The sequence below is a fragment of the Aquila chrysaetos genome, chromosome 5, assembly GCF_900496995.4.
Source record: "Aquila chrysaetos chrysaetos chromosome 5, bAquChr1.4, whole genome shotgun sequence".
NCBI classification, from domain to species: domain Eukaryota; kingdom Metazoa; phylum Chordata; class Aves; order Accipitriformes; family Accipitridae; genus Aquila; species Aquila chrysaetos.
In genome coordinates this window covers 25,854,334-25,874,289 of record NC_044008.1, presented here as the reverse complement: position 1 = coordinate 25,874,289, position 19,956 = coordinate 25,854,334, and the positions used below count along the sequence as shown (strand labels likewise).

The 19,956-nt window shown below is 41.5% G+C and overlaps 1 protein-coding gene across 3 annotated transcripts in view; it reads left to right on the top strand.

Moving 5' to 3' along the window:
• Positions 1-6,711, top strand: part of CPED1 (cadherin like and PC-esterase domain containing 1) — a 185,282-nt gene extending 178,571 nt beyond the window's left edge. For all 3 annotated transcript variants that reach the window (XM_041123298.1, XM_030014960.2, XM_030014959.2), the window contains one exon: positions 3,677-6,711. In XM_041123298.1, the coding sequence (XP_040979232.1) occupies positions 3,677-3,904 (228 nt within the window). In that variant the 3' untranslated portion in view covers positions 3,905-6,711. The remainder of the gene's footprint in view (positions 1-3,676) is intronic.
• The last annotated feature ends 13,245 nt before the right edge of the window (positions 6,712-19,956 follow it).

Sequence of the window (19,956 nt, the reverse complement as noted above, 5' to 3'; positions counted from 1 at the left end):
TGTAAGCCTCACTCTTGGCCAGACCTGTTCCCGGGACCTGGACGTGTGCAGGGTTAACACAGGAGCTCCATAGAGCTTCACAGGTGCAAAGGTGGGACATGACACCAGAAATGAAGTGGAAGCACTAACTTTTGCTGTGAAGAAATGTCAGGATAGCTATGATATATTTTTCTTAAAGATCCGAAAGAGGCAAAGATCTAAAAAAAAAAGGTTTCCTTCATCAGACACCCACAGTATACACTGGAAAACAAAATATACTGTGGCTAATTAAACCTAGGAGTAGTTTAAAGCAAACAAACTGAAATTCAGTGGTGATGACAGTAAAATTCAAGCATAGGCTCTGGCATGTCTGCTGGCCAAGGACTAGCATAGCAAGCCTAACTTTTTTCTTGTAGCCAGTGGATTATATTTAATTCTTTCAGCCACAGCAGTCACCTTTGCATAACACAGAATAAAAACCAGAATAACTGTAAGGCTTTGGTTTTTCTCCTTAAATATCACAGAGATATAATATCAGAGACAGTCTGCTGGACAACAAATGCATTCCCAAAAGAGAGTGGGGAGGCAATCACCTGCCACTGGTTGGGCTTCTGCTCCAGTATGAGGCTCACTGGGACTGAGCAGAGGTTTGGGAGCGTTGTCAGACCTGTCTGACCTCACGTGCTGTGCGTCAACCTCACAGCTGGTTTCCACGTCAGGCTCCTCAGCAGCTCACATGTTTTCGGCCCATTGCCATGGCCTCTGTCCTGCTTTGGGACCAAACGCAGCAGGCGTGGTTAGTTAACCGATCCTTTAATCTACTCTGCTCCGTACATGAGAGAGGCACGAACGCGGCTGAGTCCAAATAGAGCTGGAAAAGAGGGAGTAGGTCACAGAGCAGATATTTATGCGATGGATAAATAGTCCCATGGAGTAAATGCCTCCCCCCATTTCACCCAAACGGCTATATTGACCCTTTTTTGTCTAGAACCCAGATGTTGGTGTCTTCGTGGGTCATTGCTGATGCTCACCATTTCCACAGAGCTTTTGAGCGAAACGGAGAGCTTCAAAGTGAAATATTTCAGATGCTTGGTATGGAATTGGGTGGAAAACAGCAGGGCGTGATCGGTCATCAGCATTTTTCATGCACTCCTCCATCATTTTGTATGAGCTCATGTGCAGATTTGGCCTTGTTTCTCTGCCGGAGGAATCTCAACAGAGAGTATGTGTTTCTAGGGAGGATCAGGGGAGAACAAGGCTCACAGAGCTCTTGTTAATGAGGCTTAAGAGGTCGTTGCACCTGAAAGAGGCATAGATGTGCCCAGGAGAATCTATCAGCCACCAAAAACCAGACCCGATCCTTGAGGAAAGCAAAAAGAAAGTCCTTGAATGCTTTTGATACCTCGTTAGTTTTAACAGTTTCGTCATCAGTTTATTTCTGCAACCTGGCAAATGGAGTTTCATCAGGTGCTGAAGCAGTTTGTGCTAGGAATATGGCATTTTGCCTCCAAGGACGAAGCCAAGAACACTGTGTAAAACCCCAGCGCTTTTCATGTTTTAAGAAAACAGATGAGATGGATTAAATCTACTGCTTTGTACTTTCACTTTCTTTCTCTTAAAAAATGACCTCCTAAACTCCAGGAAGACACCATCCCTCTGTAAATGCCACCTGAGCTAAAGCACGGCCATGCGAGAACAGAGGGCTGGCCATTCTGTGCGGTCAGAAAACAAGAATTGAAATGCATTCAGCAGTTAGCATTTAGTTCTCACTAGCTGGCAAAACAGAAAGCTATTTCCCCTGATTGTTCCGGTAAATTATTTGAATTCCCACCAATGCACATCAGAGGCCCTCGGGCCACCCGGATAGCATAGAAGTCCGCAGCTCTGTAGACCTTACAACCTTCTCTCAGATTGCCAAGGGATCTGGACTCACAAAGGGAATATGTTGATCTGGGACAACAGATCTTGCATAACTCTGGCACTTTCTGCCCAAACATACTTCTAGTTCTGTGCACACATGCAAAGTTGATTTTTCAATTATGTCATTCTTCACAAATGCTTATGGAGATGTAGATTGGCCAGCAGTTATAAAGACCTTTATGGAACCTATTTTTTAATTCAGATTTATTTCCTAGTTTAATGGCAATGAAATCATGGTCACAACATAAAAACTAGCAACCTTGGGATTTTGGTATCTTAATCAGTGGCTGACTGCTGGATGAACATTAGATTGCATTCCTGGGAGATTATGCCTAACAGGAATGCAGTTTGGGTGACTGGTTCAAGGTGGCATCGTTTTGAAATAGTTGTAAGATCTAAGGCACTAATTTAGAAAAATGAACCTCCAGTAATTGCCTGAAAACAAATAACAGCCCTTGGCTTAGCTGTATCAAATTGATCAGAGGATATATTAATTTTCTACATGGATAATTCCTGGTCTTTTTTTAGTTCAGCCAGCTCCCTCATAGCTTCTCTGCCCAGTCTTTCAAGCCTTTGCACATGTTATTCCTTCACTCACATTTAATTTTGTATGAGCTGCTTCATTATGAGCTGCCCTATGTATAAACATTGTTTCTGATTGGCTGTTCAGTGACAGTAAATATACATTATATTTTTTAAAAGCTAATATGCTTCTGCATAAATATAAGCATTAATAAATGAAGTCTGCTTTTTCAAGTGTCTGCTGTGATTGATAGAGCAGGAAAAGTGATGGGTATCTGAGCTATCAAGTCAGCATGTATTTACTCTTTTAAAAATAAGTTAACCACTTGGCCCCTTTTCTGCTTTGTCTGGGTTTGCCAACGCCTGGGTTGGGGTCCTCTGTCCTGCATCTGTGCAAGGTTTTGAGGTTTTGTCTCTCTTGAAGTTGCTTCATTATTCATCAGTGACTGTGTGTTCACTGAGACGAGACCTTCAGCACCTCACAGGAGACCACCCCCCCAGTCATTAGGCTCCGACAACCTTTCACTTTCTCTCTCATTAGTCCATGGGTATTTGTTTATTCCATACAAATTGAACATGATAATCCCAGAGCTTTATACATATTTGGGGGGCCCAAGGAAGAGCATTCTTCTGCACTAAGTTGCTGAACCACATTGTGGTTATGTCAGTGTGATGCCCCGGGGAGAGGGATGTTAAATTGCACCTTAATTCCCTTCTTGGAGAAACATGACACATGAGTGTTTTCATCTCAATGTGGAGCTGGGCCAGGTTTGCATCAAGACCTGAGAGTGAGACATTCTTGCAGGGCTCACAGCTGAGACACAGCATGTTCCTCAAGTGCTTGGGATCAGAGCAGGATTTAAACCTTCCTGCAAGTCAGGGCTGTCCTGAGTTTATCTTTTCCCATGGCAAAAATACAGACGAGCTGTTAAGTATGAATTTTGTTGTTCAGATAAATCGCCCTTAATGAAGAGAACAAAGTCTAATATACAAAGGCATTACAGAGTCAGCCAACTGAGTGTAATGGGCCTGTACATTTAGATTTCAAGGCTTAAGTGAATAAGATCTTGCATTTCAATTAGTATGTAACATAGCAAGTTGGCCCACTAAAATACTGTTTGCGAGCAACTTGCAGCTCAACGTAAGAGTATCAGGACCTGCTTTGTGGAGAACTGTCTCAGCATTTTTGTACACACAGCTCTGTGTCTTTCTAGGTGCAGGCAGAAAGCACTCACATGTGTCACTTCTTTTGCAGGTGGTGAAATCCAATCCCTCTGAAGAAAGTCCGCACATAACAATGACGTTATCAAGGCACTATACACTGGGGAAATATCTTGGCAGTCAAAGCAAGCCATCACAACTGCAGGACTATGCAACAAATTCTCAGTCCCCATATCATGTCCGAGGCCCAATAAATCAAGTTTATTCTGAAATCCTTCTCAGCAGGCTCTGTGCAAGTAAGAGGGAACTTGTCAGCACATAGCCTCTCTTGGATATAATGCTGGGCCTAGAGATGTGCCACTAGCTGAGTGACAATTGAAGGACCATGGTGAATTTATGACATGCTTCCTTGATTGGCTGCACACACCCCAACAGAGTCTGGGACATGTGGCATTTTTCCTAAAACTTTATGAAATCAAGATATGCCCTGGCAACTCTGTGGTGTCAAAATGGAAGATGTAGGGTTGCAAAGGAGAGAAGAGGGGAAGTTACTTGAACTGTTGCCAAAGGCTAGAACAGCTGTAGCTCAAGCAACTGTGTATTAATGATAGTAAAGAGAGAGAAATATATACACTTGAATGATTTGGAAAGGACTGCTTTAGCTCTTCAGCACTATCTAGTTTTCTATTTATAGAGACACTGTAATATTTGAATGTATTTAGAAACTGGCTACATTCCATTTTAAAGAGTTTTATTTTATGTGGATGGGTTCCCCTTCAATATCAAACCTTTTCTATTTAGACACTTGGTTTATACAACTTGAAAATGTCTATTACCATTTTACTGATGGTGTCAAGTTTTGAACTCTAGTGTTTTTAGTGAAAACACACCCCTTCTTTGTATCTTAGATGGAACAGATGTCTACTCTATTTTTTGCATGTTCTAAAGCAGATATAGGGATAGATTACTTAGACTTGAGACTGATTATAACTGTCTTGATGGAACATGTAAATATAGTGAATATGTTAACATAACCTTATTTATGGTCCCAGTTTAGGAGACTGGCCATATGCAGGAAGACTGCTTAGATATGTACTTCAGTGTCTACCTTGACCTGTAAGCCAAACAAGTATTCTCCCTGCATGGAAGTGCCATTTCTTTTATGATTTTTTGTAAAATACTTGCCAATGTGTGAAGCCAGTACCACAAACAGAAGAAAAATCCCCTTTGCAACCACACATAAGAACTTTGGGATCTGGTTTTTAATTTCTCATGAGGAGCGTGTGATGTGATGGGAGCAGGATATACTGCCTGCATCTCGAGCTTGGCAGAGACAAGACCTTCTCTGAGTGCCAGTGTCATGCTGTAGCCCAGCTACATCACCGATGTTTGCAGACCCACTCTGGGTGGAACCCCAGGGAGAGACCCCACAGTCTGCTGATCCCCTGCCACAGCGTTGGCAGCACGCTCGTTCACAGTTGCGGTGGCCTGATGGGAAACCGAGCACGATCCAGGCTTAGCAGCTGGATGACGGGTTAATGGCACCCCATAAGACTGTTCTCCCTACAAGTTATCCAGATATGGATTTTTACGAATCCAGTCATGGAGCAGGCAAGCAAAGCACCACTCTCTCCCACCACGCACTAGAGAAGGGAGTCAGAACCAGGTAAGTACGAGCCTAACGAAGGATCCGCCGAGCTCTGTGGCATGCTTCCCCCTTCACAATTTTACATATAATCCTCCACTAGCTTCTACTGCCTTTGGGAAAGGAAGATGCAAGCAATGTCAGGAAATAAATTAATTATAGCACAGAACTAATCACTATTTTACTGGCCTTAGTAGCACACAGAGGGGCTGCCCTATATAGAAGTAGGGCTAGAAATTCATGGCACCACATTTAGGATTTGCCAAAGATCCTTAAACTCAACACACTCTGTATCCCCAGCTAAAGTTTTGTGAATTCTTGCTCCTTCAGATAAGATATGTAGAGGTATGATGGGAAATTGTCACTCAGTATGGAGTTTGGCTTCCGTAGATGATAAGAGGATCCTCAAAAAGAAGATCTGGCATATCTAATTTAGGAGACTTTTCAGTATATTGACAAAGCTCCTAATTTAGATGATGACATTACATTTAGTGAGACAGTGTGATTATCTGTTTCTGTATAATATGCTGCTGCTGTACTTACAGTCAATGTCCCTGAATTTCTATGTAAGGTTTTTCCTGGCATGGAGCTTTACATGAAAGACGGGTCAGGAGCTGTACATAAATACTGAAAATGTCAGCATTTGGTTTTGAGTGAAATGATTATCTAAGGAATATAATTGTATGTAAATGATATAATATATAATCTTGGGTCTGGAATTCCAGGGCTGCACAACCTTAAAGCTGAAGGATTTAAAATCACATCATTAATATTAGTAGATGCAAAATGCAGCCAGATGTCTTTGGTATTAAGATGATCAATGATCGGTGTATTACAACTCTGCTTCTGTTAAGATTTTTTTTTTTTGTAGCTCATTTAAATCCACATGCTGTTACTGTTATTGTTCTGTACACAAATGTTTTTAAGGCATGAACTGGGTTTTTATGTTTGGGGTTTTTTTTAATCAAAGCCTATTACTGAAGCATCAGCTATATTGATGAAAAGGAAAGAGCTGACTTTGTTATACTGTACTGATACCAGCAAATGTGCAATTCATCACTTCTGGTTTCACCACAAAATGGTTTACATGTGCTGTACACCCAGATGTCTTAACGTTTTCCAAATCTTAATATTTTTCAAATGTATCGAGTAGAAATTTTCTTGTGTGTTTTCTATTTTTTACATGTCCATGTACACACATATGTCTGTACAAAGTCATTGGTACAATTTGCAAATTGATCTTTATTTAAATGAGTTCTTTGAATAAGTTTTTTCTAACACCATATACAATCCATGTAATCTTGGGAAAAAACAAGGGGAATGCAGACTAAAACAGGTACCAAGGTACATTTTTCATTATTTAAGATATATCTAGCATCTCTAGGTATGTGAAAGAAGAGAGTTGAGATTGACATGGAAGCATCGCTTGCTTATACACATTAACATTTACAGATTATGACAATAAAAGAATTACCGTGTTTGAATTCCGGTGAGAGCACATGTTGCAGTCAATGGTTTACTCTAGAATTATCACATCAGCTGTGACATTTTGCCTGAATAAGCATTGAAGTGTTCCTACTACATTAAGGCTGATTCATAATGTAGGACTTTTTACCCCCATATATTTACCTTAGTCCCATTACTTACCATTAAAATAGCAAAGGACCTAATTGTCGAGGTGACTTCCACCTCCTAATACAGACATGAATGGCCCTGGAATTGGTGATAGGATTGAAATAATCAGGCTGGGGAACAAGTACAGCGAGAAGTGTTGTTTCCTGCTCAACGTCTGCCCAGCAGCACATGGAGTTTAGAGTGGAACCAGGGTATACTTTAAGCTACAGGTAGAGAGACTGGAACTGTGCTGCAAAAAAATAAATACTCTGACATACAGAGCAGTAATGTCAGCTATTATTGCATCCCTTTAACCTTTAAGTGAAGCTGCAGTATGATGTACCAGTGTCCAATGAGTTATAACTCCTCGTCTCCCGTGTAACTCCACAGATGTTGAACAGTGATTCAGGTTTGAGCCTTGCAGGGTAGATGGCCACCATGATCAAGTCCATCTCAGTGAGTATCTTTGGAATAACTGGCTATAATAAAAAAGATTTCCCTATTTGAAGGGAAATGCCTTGACAAGTCAGCTTTGTCATCGGAGATGCTATATTACAAATATAGCAAGGAGCTGAAAGAATGGACTACGAATACTATTTTTACGCTTAGTATTCATTTGAAAATGTTAATCTTCAGAATAATATCTTTCACACAGTTAAATATAAGGACTTTATTTTTCTCTTCTGTGACATATTAAAGGGACATCAAAGTCAATTTATTTGCTTAGTGGGTGGGGTAGTGGGGCATCCAATTACCTCAAGTTTGAAATAACCACTAATAGTTATGCTTCTGTTGCTATGCTGAGCCAAAGAGAATGCTTTGAAGATGCAGATATGTGTGATATTAAGTTGACTGCAGTCCAGGGATCTTTCAGATTACTTTTTTAGAGTAAAGCAATTTTTTAGAGGTGCAGTGAGCTATTTGGCATCGAGTCAAACTGCTAAACAAGCCTCTGTAGACCCACATGAAAAATATAGTCTTACCTTTTTGTTTGCCTGCTAGCCTTGCATCTGGGTTGTTTTACCTCACTGTTATGACTATCTGTACCTGCTCTACTCCACATCAGCCTTTCTTTCAGGTGACCTGAGAAGTTTCTGTTTCATCGTAGAAGCAACTTTTGGAAATCTGAGAGATGTTTGTTCCACATTCAGGCTGAATCTTCAAAATATCAATGTTATTATCTTAATGTTTTTGTCAATTCCAACAGCGAAAGATCTATTGATTGCAGCAGGGGTAGAGCAAGCCTCTTCTCTAGGGCAGTGATTTTCTCTGATGAATTTAAAACAGCCATGTTATAGTAAGTACTTAGCGTGCACTAGCAATTAGCTCTTCATGGAGCTTGCCTTTACTGAGCCAAACTCCATCTTTCAAACTCCACTGCCATCTTTACCTGTGTAAATCTTCAAAACACCAGAACAGTCAGTGTATAATGCAGGCATACCTATGTGTTGGTGCTGGTACATATCCTGCAGTATTTACTGGTACCTTCACACTATCTATTGAACAAAAAAGACCTGACTACACAGTAGAAAGATGCTACGCATTTTAGCCTGACTCGCCTGTGGTTTGGTGGTACTAGAACTAGTGTTACATGTGTCAGTCTAGGCCAGGACCTAGAGCCAAGTGACCTCGGAAACTGCTCAAGTCATTAACTTGAATGGGCAAGATGGGCCGGCAGGGTCACAACAGGGGCTCCTGCAGCACCAGTTTCTATTGCGATGGGCTTCTCCCTTTTCTAGGTTCATTCATCTGGCTGCTTGGCCAGCTCCTCAGCAGCTGTGGGGAGCCCTTCCTGCAATCCCTCAAACATGTTCAACGGCCTTGGCAAGGTATATCCTGTTAAGTAGCACTGAACTGAAGATAAAGTGTATGTTTAAATAAAATCTGAACTGAGATCTTGGTGAAACGCAGCACCTTCCCAACACCTCCTTGATTTCCTCTAGAATTGAACTGCTCTAATGAGGAGCAGAATTCAGTCCCTTTCCTCTGAATCTCAGATAACGGGGGGTTTTCTCAACTTCTGACAAACTTTTTCCCCACTGCTTGCTTGCGTGAAGTAAAGGGAGAGATCTTCTCTGCATGCTCCCGCCTAACAGAGTGAAATGAGCTGCATTCACATAGTCACTGCAGTAGGCATTTCCTTCATATACCTACCTCATTACGGGGACAAAACTTCTATGGCAGATGGTGGTTTTGATATTGTGATTTGTTTTTATCTGTCTTGAGCAGTGAGAGGCAATGCAGTTAAAACAGCCAGTGCCTGGCTCAGTGTCTGCCAGCACCGCCTGCCCCAGTGCTGCTCTCAGGATGCTAGGCAGGTTCTGGGTAAAGACAAGACTGCAGAACTAAAATCCTCGAGTGAAGAATCAAAAGGCTTCAGACACCTTTTGGCGAAGTCACGGCAGTTCCAAAGAGCTCACTACAGATCAAGTGGGCGAAATTAAAGTCATCAGGAGCCCTTTAAAGTCAGTAAATTTTGTGAGATATTGCCAGGTTTTGAAGGCCAGATCTGTACTTGGCAGAGTTTCTCACTTGCCATGTTCTGAAAACGTCTTTTATCTTTTCTTTTGTACTTGTCATTATCAACTTCCATATTTCCATTATGATTCTCTGGGATTAAGGAGCTTAAAGTAATATTTCTGCTCTGCCTGATAATGACTGTGCAGCCTCCCCAGATGGTAATCAAATTGTCTTATAGATCAGAGAAGTTTTACTATTTCTGCAGGGGTTTTTCCTTTACTTCTACATGCCAGCTGCAAGGATTCTGTATGTTTACAGTTAATCATCAATGGCTTTAGTTATAATAGCTTTAATGCTTCCAATGTATTCGAAGAAACCTGCTGATCCCTATTTATCCTAATAGGACGGAAAACACTTTAAACCTTGAAAACTTGACCTTGCAAGTCATTAGACAATGCAGCACCCAGCATGGTCTAGCCCAGAACTGGCTTCCTGTAAAATAGAGAATCACAGTCATATCTTCATATATAGTAATGTGATGTTGTCTCCTACTAAAGTTTTTACTGGAGTGATTACAATTTGAACATGATTTGTGTGGACTGATGGGTGGGTTTTTTCATCTCAGGGCCTTTGTTGAGCTCTCTTTACAGCAAATGGTATCTATTAGCTACTGTAAAACCCTGCTTCAACATCCTTTGTGCACTGTGTCCTGCCCAGTCATTATAAAATACATACATACAAGGGCATTTACTGCCAGTGGTAAAAGGTTAAATCATAACAGGTCTTACTGCTCCACCCATTACTGGTCCCTAAATTCCACATTGCGTCATTTCTGTGCAGTAACAAGGAGTCCGGGTCTAGTAACCCCGTAATGCTGGCTGTCTGCGTGGCTCCTCGGTCTCTAGAACAGTTCAGCACTGAAGCCCTGATGGAGCTATCAAAATAGCACACCTTCAGCTATGAAATGCATACAATAGAGCCTACAGACATACTCAAAACATGCCTGTTGGGTCAAGTTTAGTCTGGAAGTCAAGGATGACAACTTCTAGAGACTATCTATTTTCAGGCACCAGAGCCTGAATTCCTCCTTAACTCTAGATATTTAACTGAGGCATTTTAATTATGAGTGTGGTCACACTAGGCTTCTTTGTACTCATCACAGAAAGACCAAGATCTGAATTATTCTCTAAAGGTGTCTATTACATCTACAATATTGCTTAGTGTACATGGAACCTGAAGTAATGCTCAGAATCGTCTGATAGGTGCCAAAGTTTTGAGAGATGAATGTCAGCTCAACAGAAGAGTGGCTGTGGGATTCATTGTGCAGGTAGAAGATGTCTTCACATCCCCACTCTGCTCATCTAGGCCAAGAACTTGATCACAAGCCCACCACCACCACCACCACCAGGACATGCTCCTCAGCACGACCTAGGGTGGTACATTCTCAACATCTGCTCCCGGAGCTCCTTGATTGTTTAACAGTGCGCTGGGTCAGAGGAAAGTCAGCCCTGCAGGTAACCTGGTGAGCAGAACATGTGATGGTAGTGCAGGATATGCAGGTTCAAGACCCTTCATTTGGAAAAATGAAGAACAAATCTCCATTTACGGTTTTACAAGCGGTCTAGGTGAATGTCTCTCTGTGAGAAAGGCCAAGCTGACAGGCACTTAACTCTAGAAAATAATAGAGATTCTTTTTCAGGTTTAGAAGCCAGATCAGAGATAGGTACCTGGTTGGTACCTGAGAGCTCCAGCTTCTAGCACTTATGCCTGTACTAGAAGTAGATGGCAAGCCTAAGTAATTTAGGGGCTGCTGACTTTACTATTCAGTGAAAGCATTGAATAAGTGTTAAAAAACTGAGCCAAACACCTTGGTCACATACCCTATTTTGGCTCTATGAAGAATTTACTGCTCTCAGCATCTCTCCACGCATCACGCACACAAAACCGCCCCTGACATTACTGTCCTGTTACTTTGTGGTTTATAGCTGCTCATGCATTTGCTCTCTAAATCATTTCATTCAAAACAATACAGGCTAGAAGAGACCTCTGTTAATTAAATTATTAAAAAATAATTAAGACCTCTGTGTATACTAACCTGGGCAATTTCAGATGGTTTGGGTTGGGCAGCTGCTAGATAGCAGCTATGCCAGTAGGTGAATGGTAGCATCCCTGAAGACATAGAGGGGAAAGGCAAATGCTGAGCTGGAGGCGGGATGGAGCTAACAGTCTCTCCACAAGTTAGCTGCAGACAGAAACAGCATCCTTCCCCACTGAAGTCCTGTTGGTGGACTTGTCCTGCAGCTCCTGGGGTTTGAATGCCTGGCATCAAAGCAATATCCTTAAATTAATATGAATAAATACCTGCTACAAATACAAGTCTGTAAATGAGACAAAAAGGGTCAAAATCAGGAACTTCTAAACATTCGGTAACTGTATCTAACTGTGCCTAGGGAGTCCTGAGGGACTATAATGAGTCTATAAAAGAAGTTAACACCTGCTCCTCGCACTTTTGTTAATTAAAATTCAGTGGAGATGCAAGTCATTTTAATGAGTGATCTGTTGCTCCACAGGAGCCAGTCTGGAGTGGAGGCTGTCTCAACAATGCCACAATTACCGCACTTTGTGTCCGGCATACCATCTTCAGTGCTGCTCCAGTCCAGGCTGTTGGGTTTTTTCCTAGGGTCTGACAGACAGAATATCAACCATTTAGTCATTATTTGTCCCTCGAGTTCACAGTTGTTTCTAGTTCGGACTGATACCCTGCAGAAAATCCATATTTTGACCGTGGGAAGGTCAATTCAGGTGCGCTGACCTGCCTGTAAGGTATCAACACCCAAATAAAAGAACCACCGTCACAACACTACGGAGTACGGTCCTGCGGCTACTGGGAGAGAGTCGGTACAGTAGCACACCCTGATCTCTCACAAGCAAAGTGACCGAGGACTGTACGCCTGCCATGGACTTGCACATCTAGCAAGACTTCTCTTGTCCTGAAAAGGTGCTCCCTGCCATGGGCTTGCTTCAGTTTCTTCCATTTGGGAATGTAAGCCCTAGCCTTTCTCTCTCCACCATAACCAGGACTCTGCCTCCTTCTGGGGCTTGGGGAAGCTAGGATGATCCTGCCCTTTTCCATCATCCTGGCCACACATTTTCTGGGATGTGTGTAAGTGAAAACACCACACTGACTATTTGTTGCCTGGTTCAAGGTTGTCATTGCCTCTGCTGGGCAAAGGCTTTCTACACAGACTGTGGAAGATCTCGTAAGGAAAACTGATGGGGAGAAAAGTCCTTTGGCACATTTAAGGTTTTGACAGTAATTCAGCCACAGACAAGTTGCTGAAGTGAAAAGTATGGCTAATGTCCAAGTGGCAGCGCCCTTCAATATAAAATGAAAGAATAATCAAGGCTTGATTTACAAGGGCTCTGGTAAAAATGCTATGACGCAGCACTGGTAGATTTTTCCCTATTTGTGTCTTAAAATCTTTCACCAAGTAATATTGAGGGACCTAGCCTTATTTTTTTTTTTTAGTTTCAGTTGGAATACTTGCAGGCTGTTTCTCACCACACAACAATATTGATGGCAGTGCAAGCTATTCTCAACAGACAGAAATCTAAGGTCCAATCCTGGCTTGTTCAGGCATGATATCTTAATACTTCTGAAGAAAAAGAAGGTACCCAGCAGAAGTGCTCAGCATCTTTCCAGGTTATTGTTGACAGATTTAGAGACAACTACTATGAAAGCGTCTAAGCAAATGCCCTGTCACAACCACGTATTCAACTTCTATTAATGGACCTGTTTTCTGGATCCATAAATATTTTATGGCTGTCTAGTCAAGAATGCAGATAATGCTGTTTGGTATTAATGTCTTGCCCATAGTTCCAACATGTGGACCAGGTACCTGGGTCCTTTTCCTCATGTCTAGACTCCTTCCTCCAACTGTTCACATTTTCATTTGAGAAGATCCCCAAAAAGGGCTTCCCGATGGCCAGAAAATGACAAACCTCTGAAGCCCAAAGTTCTTCAGATTTGCTGATGCTTTACTTGGATGCACACATTGCTCTGTATGAACATGACTGCATGCAAGCAATCCATGGGCTCTCCTGGCTCATCTTGACGAGTCCTGCAAACAAACAATTCCCGTTCTATTACAAAAACATTGCCAGGCTTTTCCTTTTTCTACCTTTCATTGAATATTCCTTTGTAAAATCTTTCAGCCTTTCTTTTCCACTTCCATCATTTTGCCTTACTTCTCGTGGGGTTTCATGCTTTCCATCTCCCCCTCCCCTTGCCTGTGAACAGCTGATTGAGTTCATTTTTCGGATCTCCACACACCACCTTAGCCTGCTGACTAGTGTTCAGCTCTCAGCTGGTGAAGCTGTGGTCTCCATCAGCTTTATTTTGGTGGACAAGTGGTGAAGGCTTTGTGAGCCAGCCGGTGTGCCTCTCTGCTGCAACCACTTTCATAAGGATTACAGACTGTCTTGCCAGCAAACAGAAGGGGCAAGTTGCACAGTTTGTTTCCTCAGAAAGTCAGAGGGAGCTGTACAGCCGACTTAAAAGGGCCTCCACATCTCAGCAAGCCTCTGGACTCAGCATGCCTCTCCTGAGCTAAGACTCCTAACTTGTGTTTATGGCTGGGGTCCGCTGCATGACTAAAATCTGTTAGAAGCAAAAGTTGTGAGAAGATGAAAATTAAAGTAAGGTGGGAATGCATTTCAGTTTTCCACGTTCTCTCACAAGAGCCACCTCTTCCTTCATCTCCCTGGTTTTGTTTGACAGCAAATGAATTTCATCAAATCTCTATTTTCATAGAAATGTGTCCTACCTACCCTTTTATATTCCATCCCCTGTGGCTGTATAGGTGAAATTACATGGTGTATTTACACGGCCATGTCCTCCTTTTTCAGTTGGTCCTAATATAGTGACAGTGTACTAAAGGAAGGAAAGTTTTGTGTTGTTGAGGTGGAGACCCCTGTTTTAAATAGGTGGAGCTGTATTCCTGTAACATAGCAGATTCGGGATTTTGGTGAGTAAATTGCACCAACTCTCACACTCACACGTGTGTAAGTGGTCTCAGGAGTGTTATTGTAAAGCAGTCTACCTTGTAACACATCACCTTGGCATACAGCTTTAAGTGTCTTAAAGCTTACTTCTATAAAAAAGTTGTTTCCATAGCTCCTGGCCACTTTCTGAAACTCACAGATTCTGCAGCTAGGGAGTAGTTTCACATCTGATTGTTTTTTTTTTTAAACCAGTTTGCTTATTTTTGTAAGGCAGGTAAATTTAAAGTTAATATACAGCCCCTCTATAGCCACAAATAATACAATGAAACTTTGTCCTCCAATATTGCTGCAGGGATCTGATCCAGTAGACACTTACTGTTAAGTTTATATGACATAAATATAGTCTGATATAGTTTGATTCAGCAGACATTTATTTTTCTGCTTTATTTATACTGTACAGATAGTGTCATTTATTCCTTGAAAGTAGTCACAGATATAAAACAGAGACCATATGGAATATTTGCAAGCTCTGGGTGTTTTTATAACCAGATCTGTGAATATGTTCCTCTCTGTTTTGAATACATATGATTCACTTAACACTTTGTATTTAGGCTTCCCTTCTAACTATGCTACATTAGTTTTTGCCATTGCCGGTTTCTATAAGAGTACAAGTCATCTTTACTGCTAAAGCGGAAATTATTTACTCTCTGTCCAAATTCAGTTTATATTTTTGTTTTGACTTCGTCAGTATATTTTTACCTCTCAATTTCTACATTTACTAGAAGGAGAGCATTAATGGAGACATTATAGTTGGCATTGCTAACAATAGCATTTTCAATCTCAAATGTAAAAATAAAATTAATACATCAGTGCTTCAAACCCATGATAATATAAAATTTGCCACAGCTACAATAAAACAAAATATATTGAGCTCTCTTTCATATATTTTTGCACTTGAATCACACGCTCAAGCTTCCTCTGCAATCATGAAAGCTTTTAATCACGTGTCCATTAAGTTGTACTTCAAAAGACAAGCCAAGTATCACCAAGTCAGTCTGCAAATCTTTCCTATTGAGTCACCTATATTATTGGCCAGCATATTATGATATCATGGATAGCCTGACGGTTAGAACAACAAGAAGTGCACAGAGATACTGGATTTGCATGCTAACCAAGTCAGATTTCTGAAAATAAAAATAGAAAGCCCCTATCGCTTTCCTCCCCTTTGGTCCAGCAGATACTAAAGAAGTGTAACAAGCCTTGGAAAACACAAGATGAAGTGAAGATAACGATAGTCATTTCCAGAAAACCGGCTCATTTTTCCTTCTTTTTTTGGTGTTGGCCCAGGCCTGTTGTATATCATCGTGATATTTGTCCATGAATGAACGGACTCTCTTGGGACCTTTGCGGACAACACCCTCCAGGGTGCGGCTGAAGAGGGTGTATGTTCCATTAAAACACAGATAATGGGATGTCTGACACTGTAAAGCAATTCTGAGTAATCATACATAGCTTACACTTAAATTTCATTATCCAGATGTATTTCCTAATCATTTCTGTAGAAATAGCCATAGATATAAAAAAAATCAGCAACAGTAATGAAGTACTTGTTAGGCGCTCACACATGAAAGTGCCAAGCACAGCTGGGGCAGAGTGATGAGACGGAATAAATTCTACCGCAACTGCTGAGGATACTTAGGAAATACAATAGATTAATATTTACACAAATGAGAAATTAAAGGACTTGATGGTCCTGTCTGTTGTCCTTCACTACCTAAAGGGCAGGAAAATTCTGAATCACAAGATAATTGAATTTTCTGAGCAATAATGAGGATTGAAAACATTTGCCATAAGCACAGTGAAACTATACAAATACGCCTAATTTCTAGACAGAAGAAGTCATTAACTTGGTGTTGAGGCTGTAAATAAGTTGTTCATTCAAGAGGGAAACTTAATACAGTGTGCGCTATTAAAAACAGATATTTATGGCACCACAGCACTTAATTTTACAGCTGTGTTTGTGAGCTCCTTTACGCTTCATCTGGGGAATCTTTCGCATACCACAGGAACTGCAACCAGCAAGAGATCCCAGCCCTCCGGGCAGCAGCCCTGTCTCTGCAGGACGGGCAAGGAAAGGCAGAGGGAGTGACAAATTGCCGGACTCCACCGTCAGGGTCAGGATTAGCCACGGCGCTTTGAAGGGGCTGAGACTCTTCCTCCGGAGCTGCCGGTGTTTATGGAGTCCTGGCATCACCCGGACCCTCCAGGGCAGCATCGGCCCACGTACCCTCTCCTAGCAAAGCCTCGCTGGCTGTGCCAGCTCCCGGACGGCGCTGGGGTGGAGGGTGCCTTGCCCTACTCTCCAGGATGAATCCCAAGGCAAGCTTACTACTGCCCGGGCCGCGCTAAGGGATGCTCCCCTCTGCGCACATGAGTAGGGGAAATAATTGGAGATGCTCAAGCTCCACACTGAACCCCTTTTCACTGGTGGTCACTGGAGACTTTTGCAGCTGTTGAACCGCTCAAATAGCTCAAAAGACAAGAGCCAAAGTAAGTTTTCAAATAAATAATTATCAGCACAATAAGAAACTACCTGTGGGAAGGGCATAAAAAACACAAAAAACATCCCCAAACAACCTAAATTATTCCCTTTTATCCCCACCAGCCTTAACTTTCCCGTGATTTAGGCCTATGCTATTACAAGATTTCTGAGATGTCAAACCCCAGCTACTTTGATAACCCGCCAGTTTAGCAGAGAGTTCAATTAGCTGGGGACAGCCTAAACCCTGTAGACTTTGGCATCTTGCCTGCGGCTACACACATTTTAAACCACAACCACCCTGCCTTATGCAACAGTGGATAAATATCACAGCTGCAGGGATATAACAAGGGTAAGATTTCCAAAGCTGAAAGACTCTCTGTGACAACAGTGCTAAAAGGTTTAAGTGGGTTCAAATACTCCAGTGCCAGACCCAGCCAAAAAAAAAAAACATGTTAGAAAGAGAGGAGGGGATCACTAAGGAGAGGAAATAAGAAGGTGGCTCGGAAAACAGGTAACGTGTAACACTGATTTAGCAAGATCTAGTAAGATTCAAGGAAGGATTTGATGTTTATCAGCTAACCCAATCAAAAATATTGCAAGTGATATAAAACCTGCTAGTTCAAGGCAACCTGTAACCATATGACATTAAAATGAACCTTTATGAAGGACCAGATTACGTTCTTTCTAGGGAATTTCTTGCACCTTGATTTTAAGATCTGCTGTGCTCATTATCAGTGAAGAGATATAATTTTACATGGGCCTTAGATTACACAGAACATAACTATATGATTTTTTTAATTTTTATTTTATTTTATTTTATTTTATTTTATTTTATTTTTATCAATCAAAAAGTGCTAAGTGAGAATGAGGCAAGATGTGAAGCAAGGATTATTGAGGGCCTAAAAGAAAAATGCCAAGGCGGAGAAGATAAAATTAATGTACCAAAATGAGTAAGATCATTGAAATTGTGAGAAAGGGTGGGTAATGAATGATTTGAATCCCATGCTTGGGATTTTTTAAATGCTGTCATATAACTTGAAAGACTGTTAACTTGAAAAATTAGGCCATTCATTTTTTCCTATCACCACCACATTGTGGGTAGCAAGTGACTACATGCATTCTGGGGTTGTTGACACAATACCATTCCCTCCCATTTCTTCCTAAGCTTCCTTCTTTTGAAACTGGCCTTGTAGGTAAATTCACACGTATGATGAAAGTAGTGTGATGTCTGGACCAAATGCTTTATGTATTAGGCACACATCCGTGCCTCGATGAATGAGAATATAATAAATTGAGTGCCAGCTTTGTGTTATGACAGTTACAGAGTAGATTCTTTTGTTTCTATCATTATCCTCACTGAAAGGAGAAGTAACTCATTAGAAGTGGAATTAGCAATGAAAAACTGAGGTCCTAATCATGGTTTTGATGATGATGTGACATCTGACACCAGCAAACTAAACATCTCTCTGAATCTCAGTTCTCTCATCACAGGATGGCATTAGTTCTGTACATGTGAATCATGTCACTATTATGAGTGAGATATATGTGCTTTATGAGATGTTATGAGATATAACAAAATTATTGCTATAATTATTGTGTGGAAAGTGTTAATGGAAATTAGTAGTTGGGGCAGGAATATGAACTGAGTTGCAGACGGCGCTGCTCCTAGGGGAGCAGCTCCCCTTCCTTCCTCTACCTGTTGTATACCCGAAATACAGCGACCTCCTCGTCGCATGGATGCGCACACACACGTGGGCACACACACAGAGTATCTTATCCTGCTTATCTCAGGAACTTCTGTGTAAAGCTTCCACACACAGCAACAAAGCTGTGGTGTTACACCCTCAGGGGAGTCTGATTTAAAAACTAAATGAGGAGTACCTCCAGACTTCCCCTCTCCACTGAAGTCACTCGGGTGCCGCCATACACATTTGTTTTCACCAAACTCCATAATTACCTCCTAGAAGTTCTGTAACACCAGCCAGCAGCACCAACCCTCCTCTAGTCTCATACACTTTATTGAGAAAATAAAAGGTTTAAATAATACTGCTTTAAGTAGGAAGAAAAACATTAAGCAAATTTTATGTCAGAGGAAGATTTCGTTTTTCATAATGTCACATCTCCTAGAGCGTTTCCCATCCTCCTCAAAACAACCAGAGAAATTCACTGATGGCATAAAGGTACACTGTTATCAAATATAATTTTACTACTAATTTTAATTTTTAGTAGTAAGTAGGATGTGGGTGAAATCAGAGTTAAAAAGGGGATTTTTTCCACACCTTTCACACCCCTCTTAGTTATGCTTTGAAGCCTTATCAACATTCCCTTGACACATTTTACTTAATATTGGTATGCCAAAAACATCCCTCTGGAGTAACTCTAGAAAATACCTACATGTAGACCGTCCATGTCAGAGAATACAATTTGCCAGCAGTCCTTCAGAAGAAACCCGTATCTACTTCCAGGATCCCCCAAAATACGAGCAGATCTCAAGCGCTCGTGTAAATATTGGTGATCCCAGGACACTGTCTCCAGATCTGCGACCGCAGGGAACAACAGACTCCAAAGTCAGACAGAGTCCCCTCTTCCTAAGCCCTGGCTTTCTGGCAGCACATCACCAACAGACATAGATTGCCAGGAGTTCTGCTCAGTAGTTGCTTCAGCAACTGTCTGCAGTTATGGGCTCCAGAAAACTTACTTGGAGTAGCTAGCTCACTTACTTACACTGTCTTTCTTCAGGATTTTTTGGTAAGGATGGAAGGGATTGTGAGACGCCTGCTCTTTCCTCACCTTCCAGGTCCTACTTCTCCATTTTTTATATATCCATACACATGGAAAATGCGGTTCTGTATACTGTGTTGTGCAGCTATTGTGAAGCTAACATTAAGAGGTAGCTCTGGAATCATTACACGTTTGTGAGGTCTGTTTGTGAGGTCTCCATCTGCCACCATGTCATTACTGGATGCGCTTTAATTGCTGTCCCAGTCATTTGTGAACTCAGCGTGCCAGGTCTAAATTAGCAACAGACGTGTGTATTTTCAGGCTATACATGCTAAAATGAAAAATGACACTGGTAACAGCCATCGTGTTAAACTCCTGGGCAAGAAGC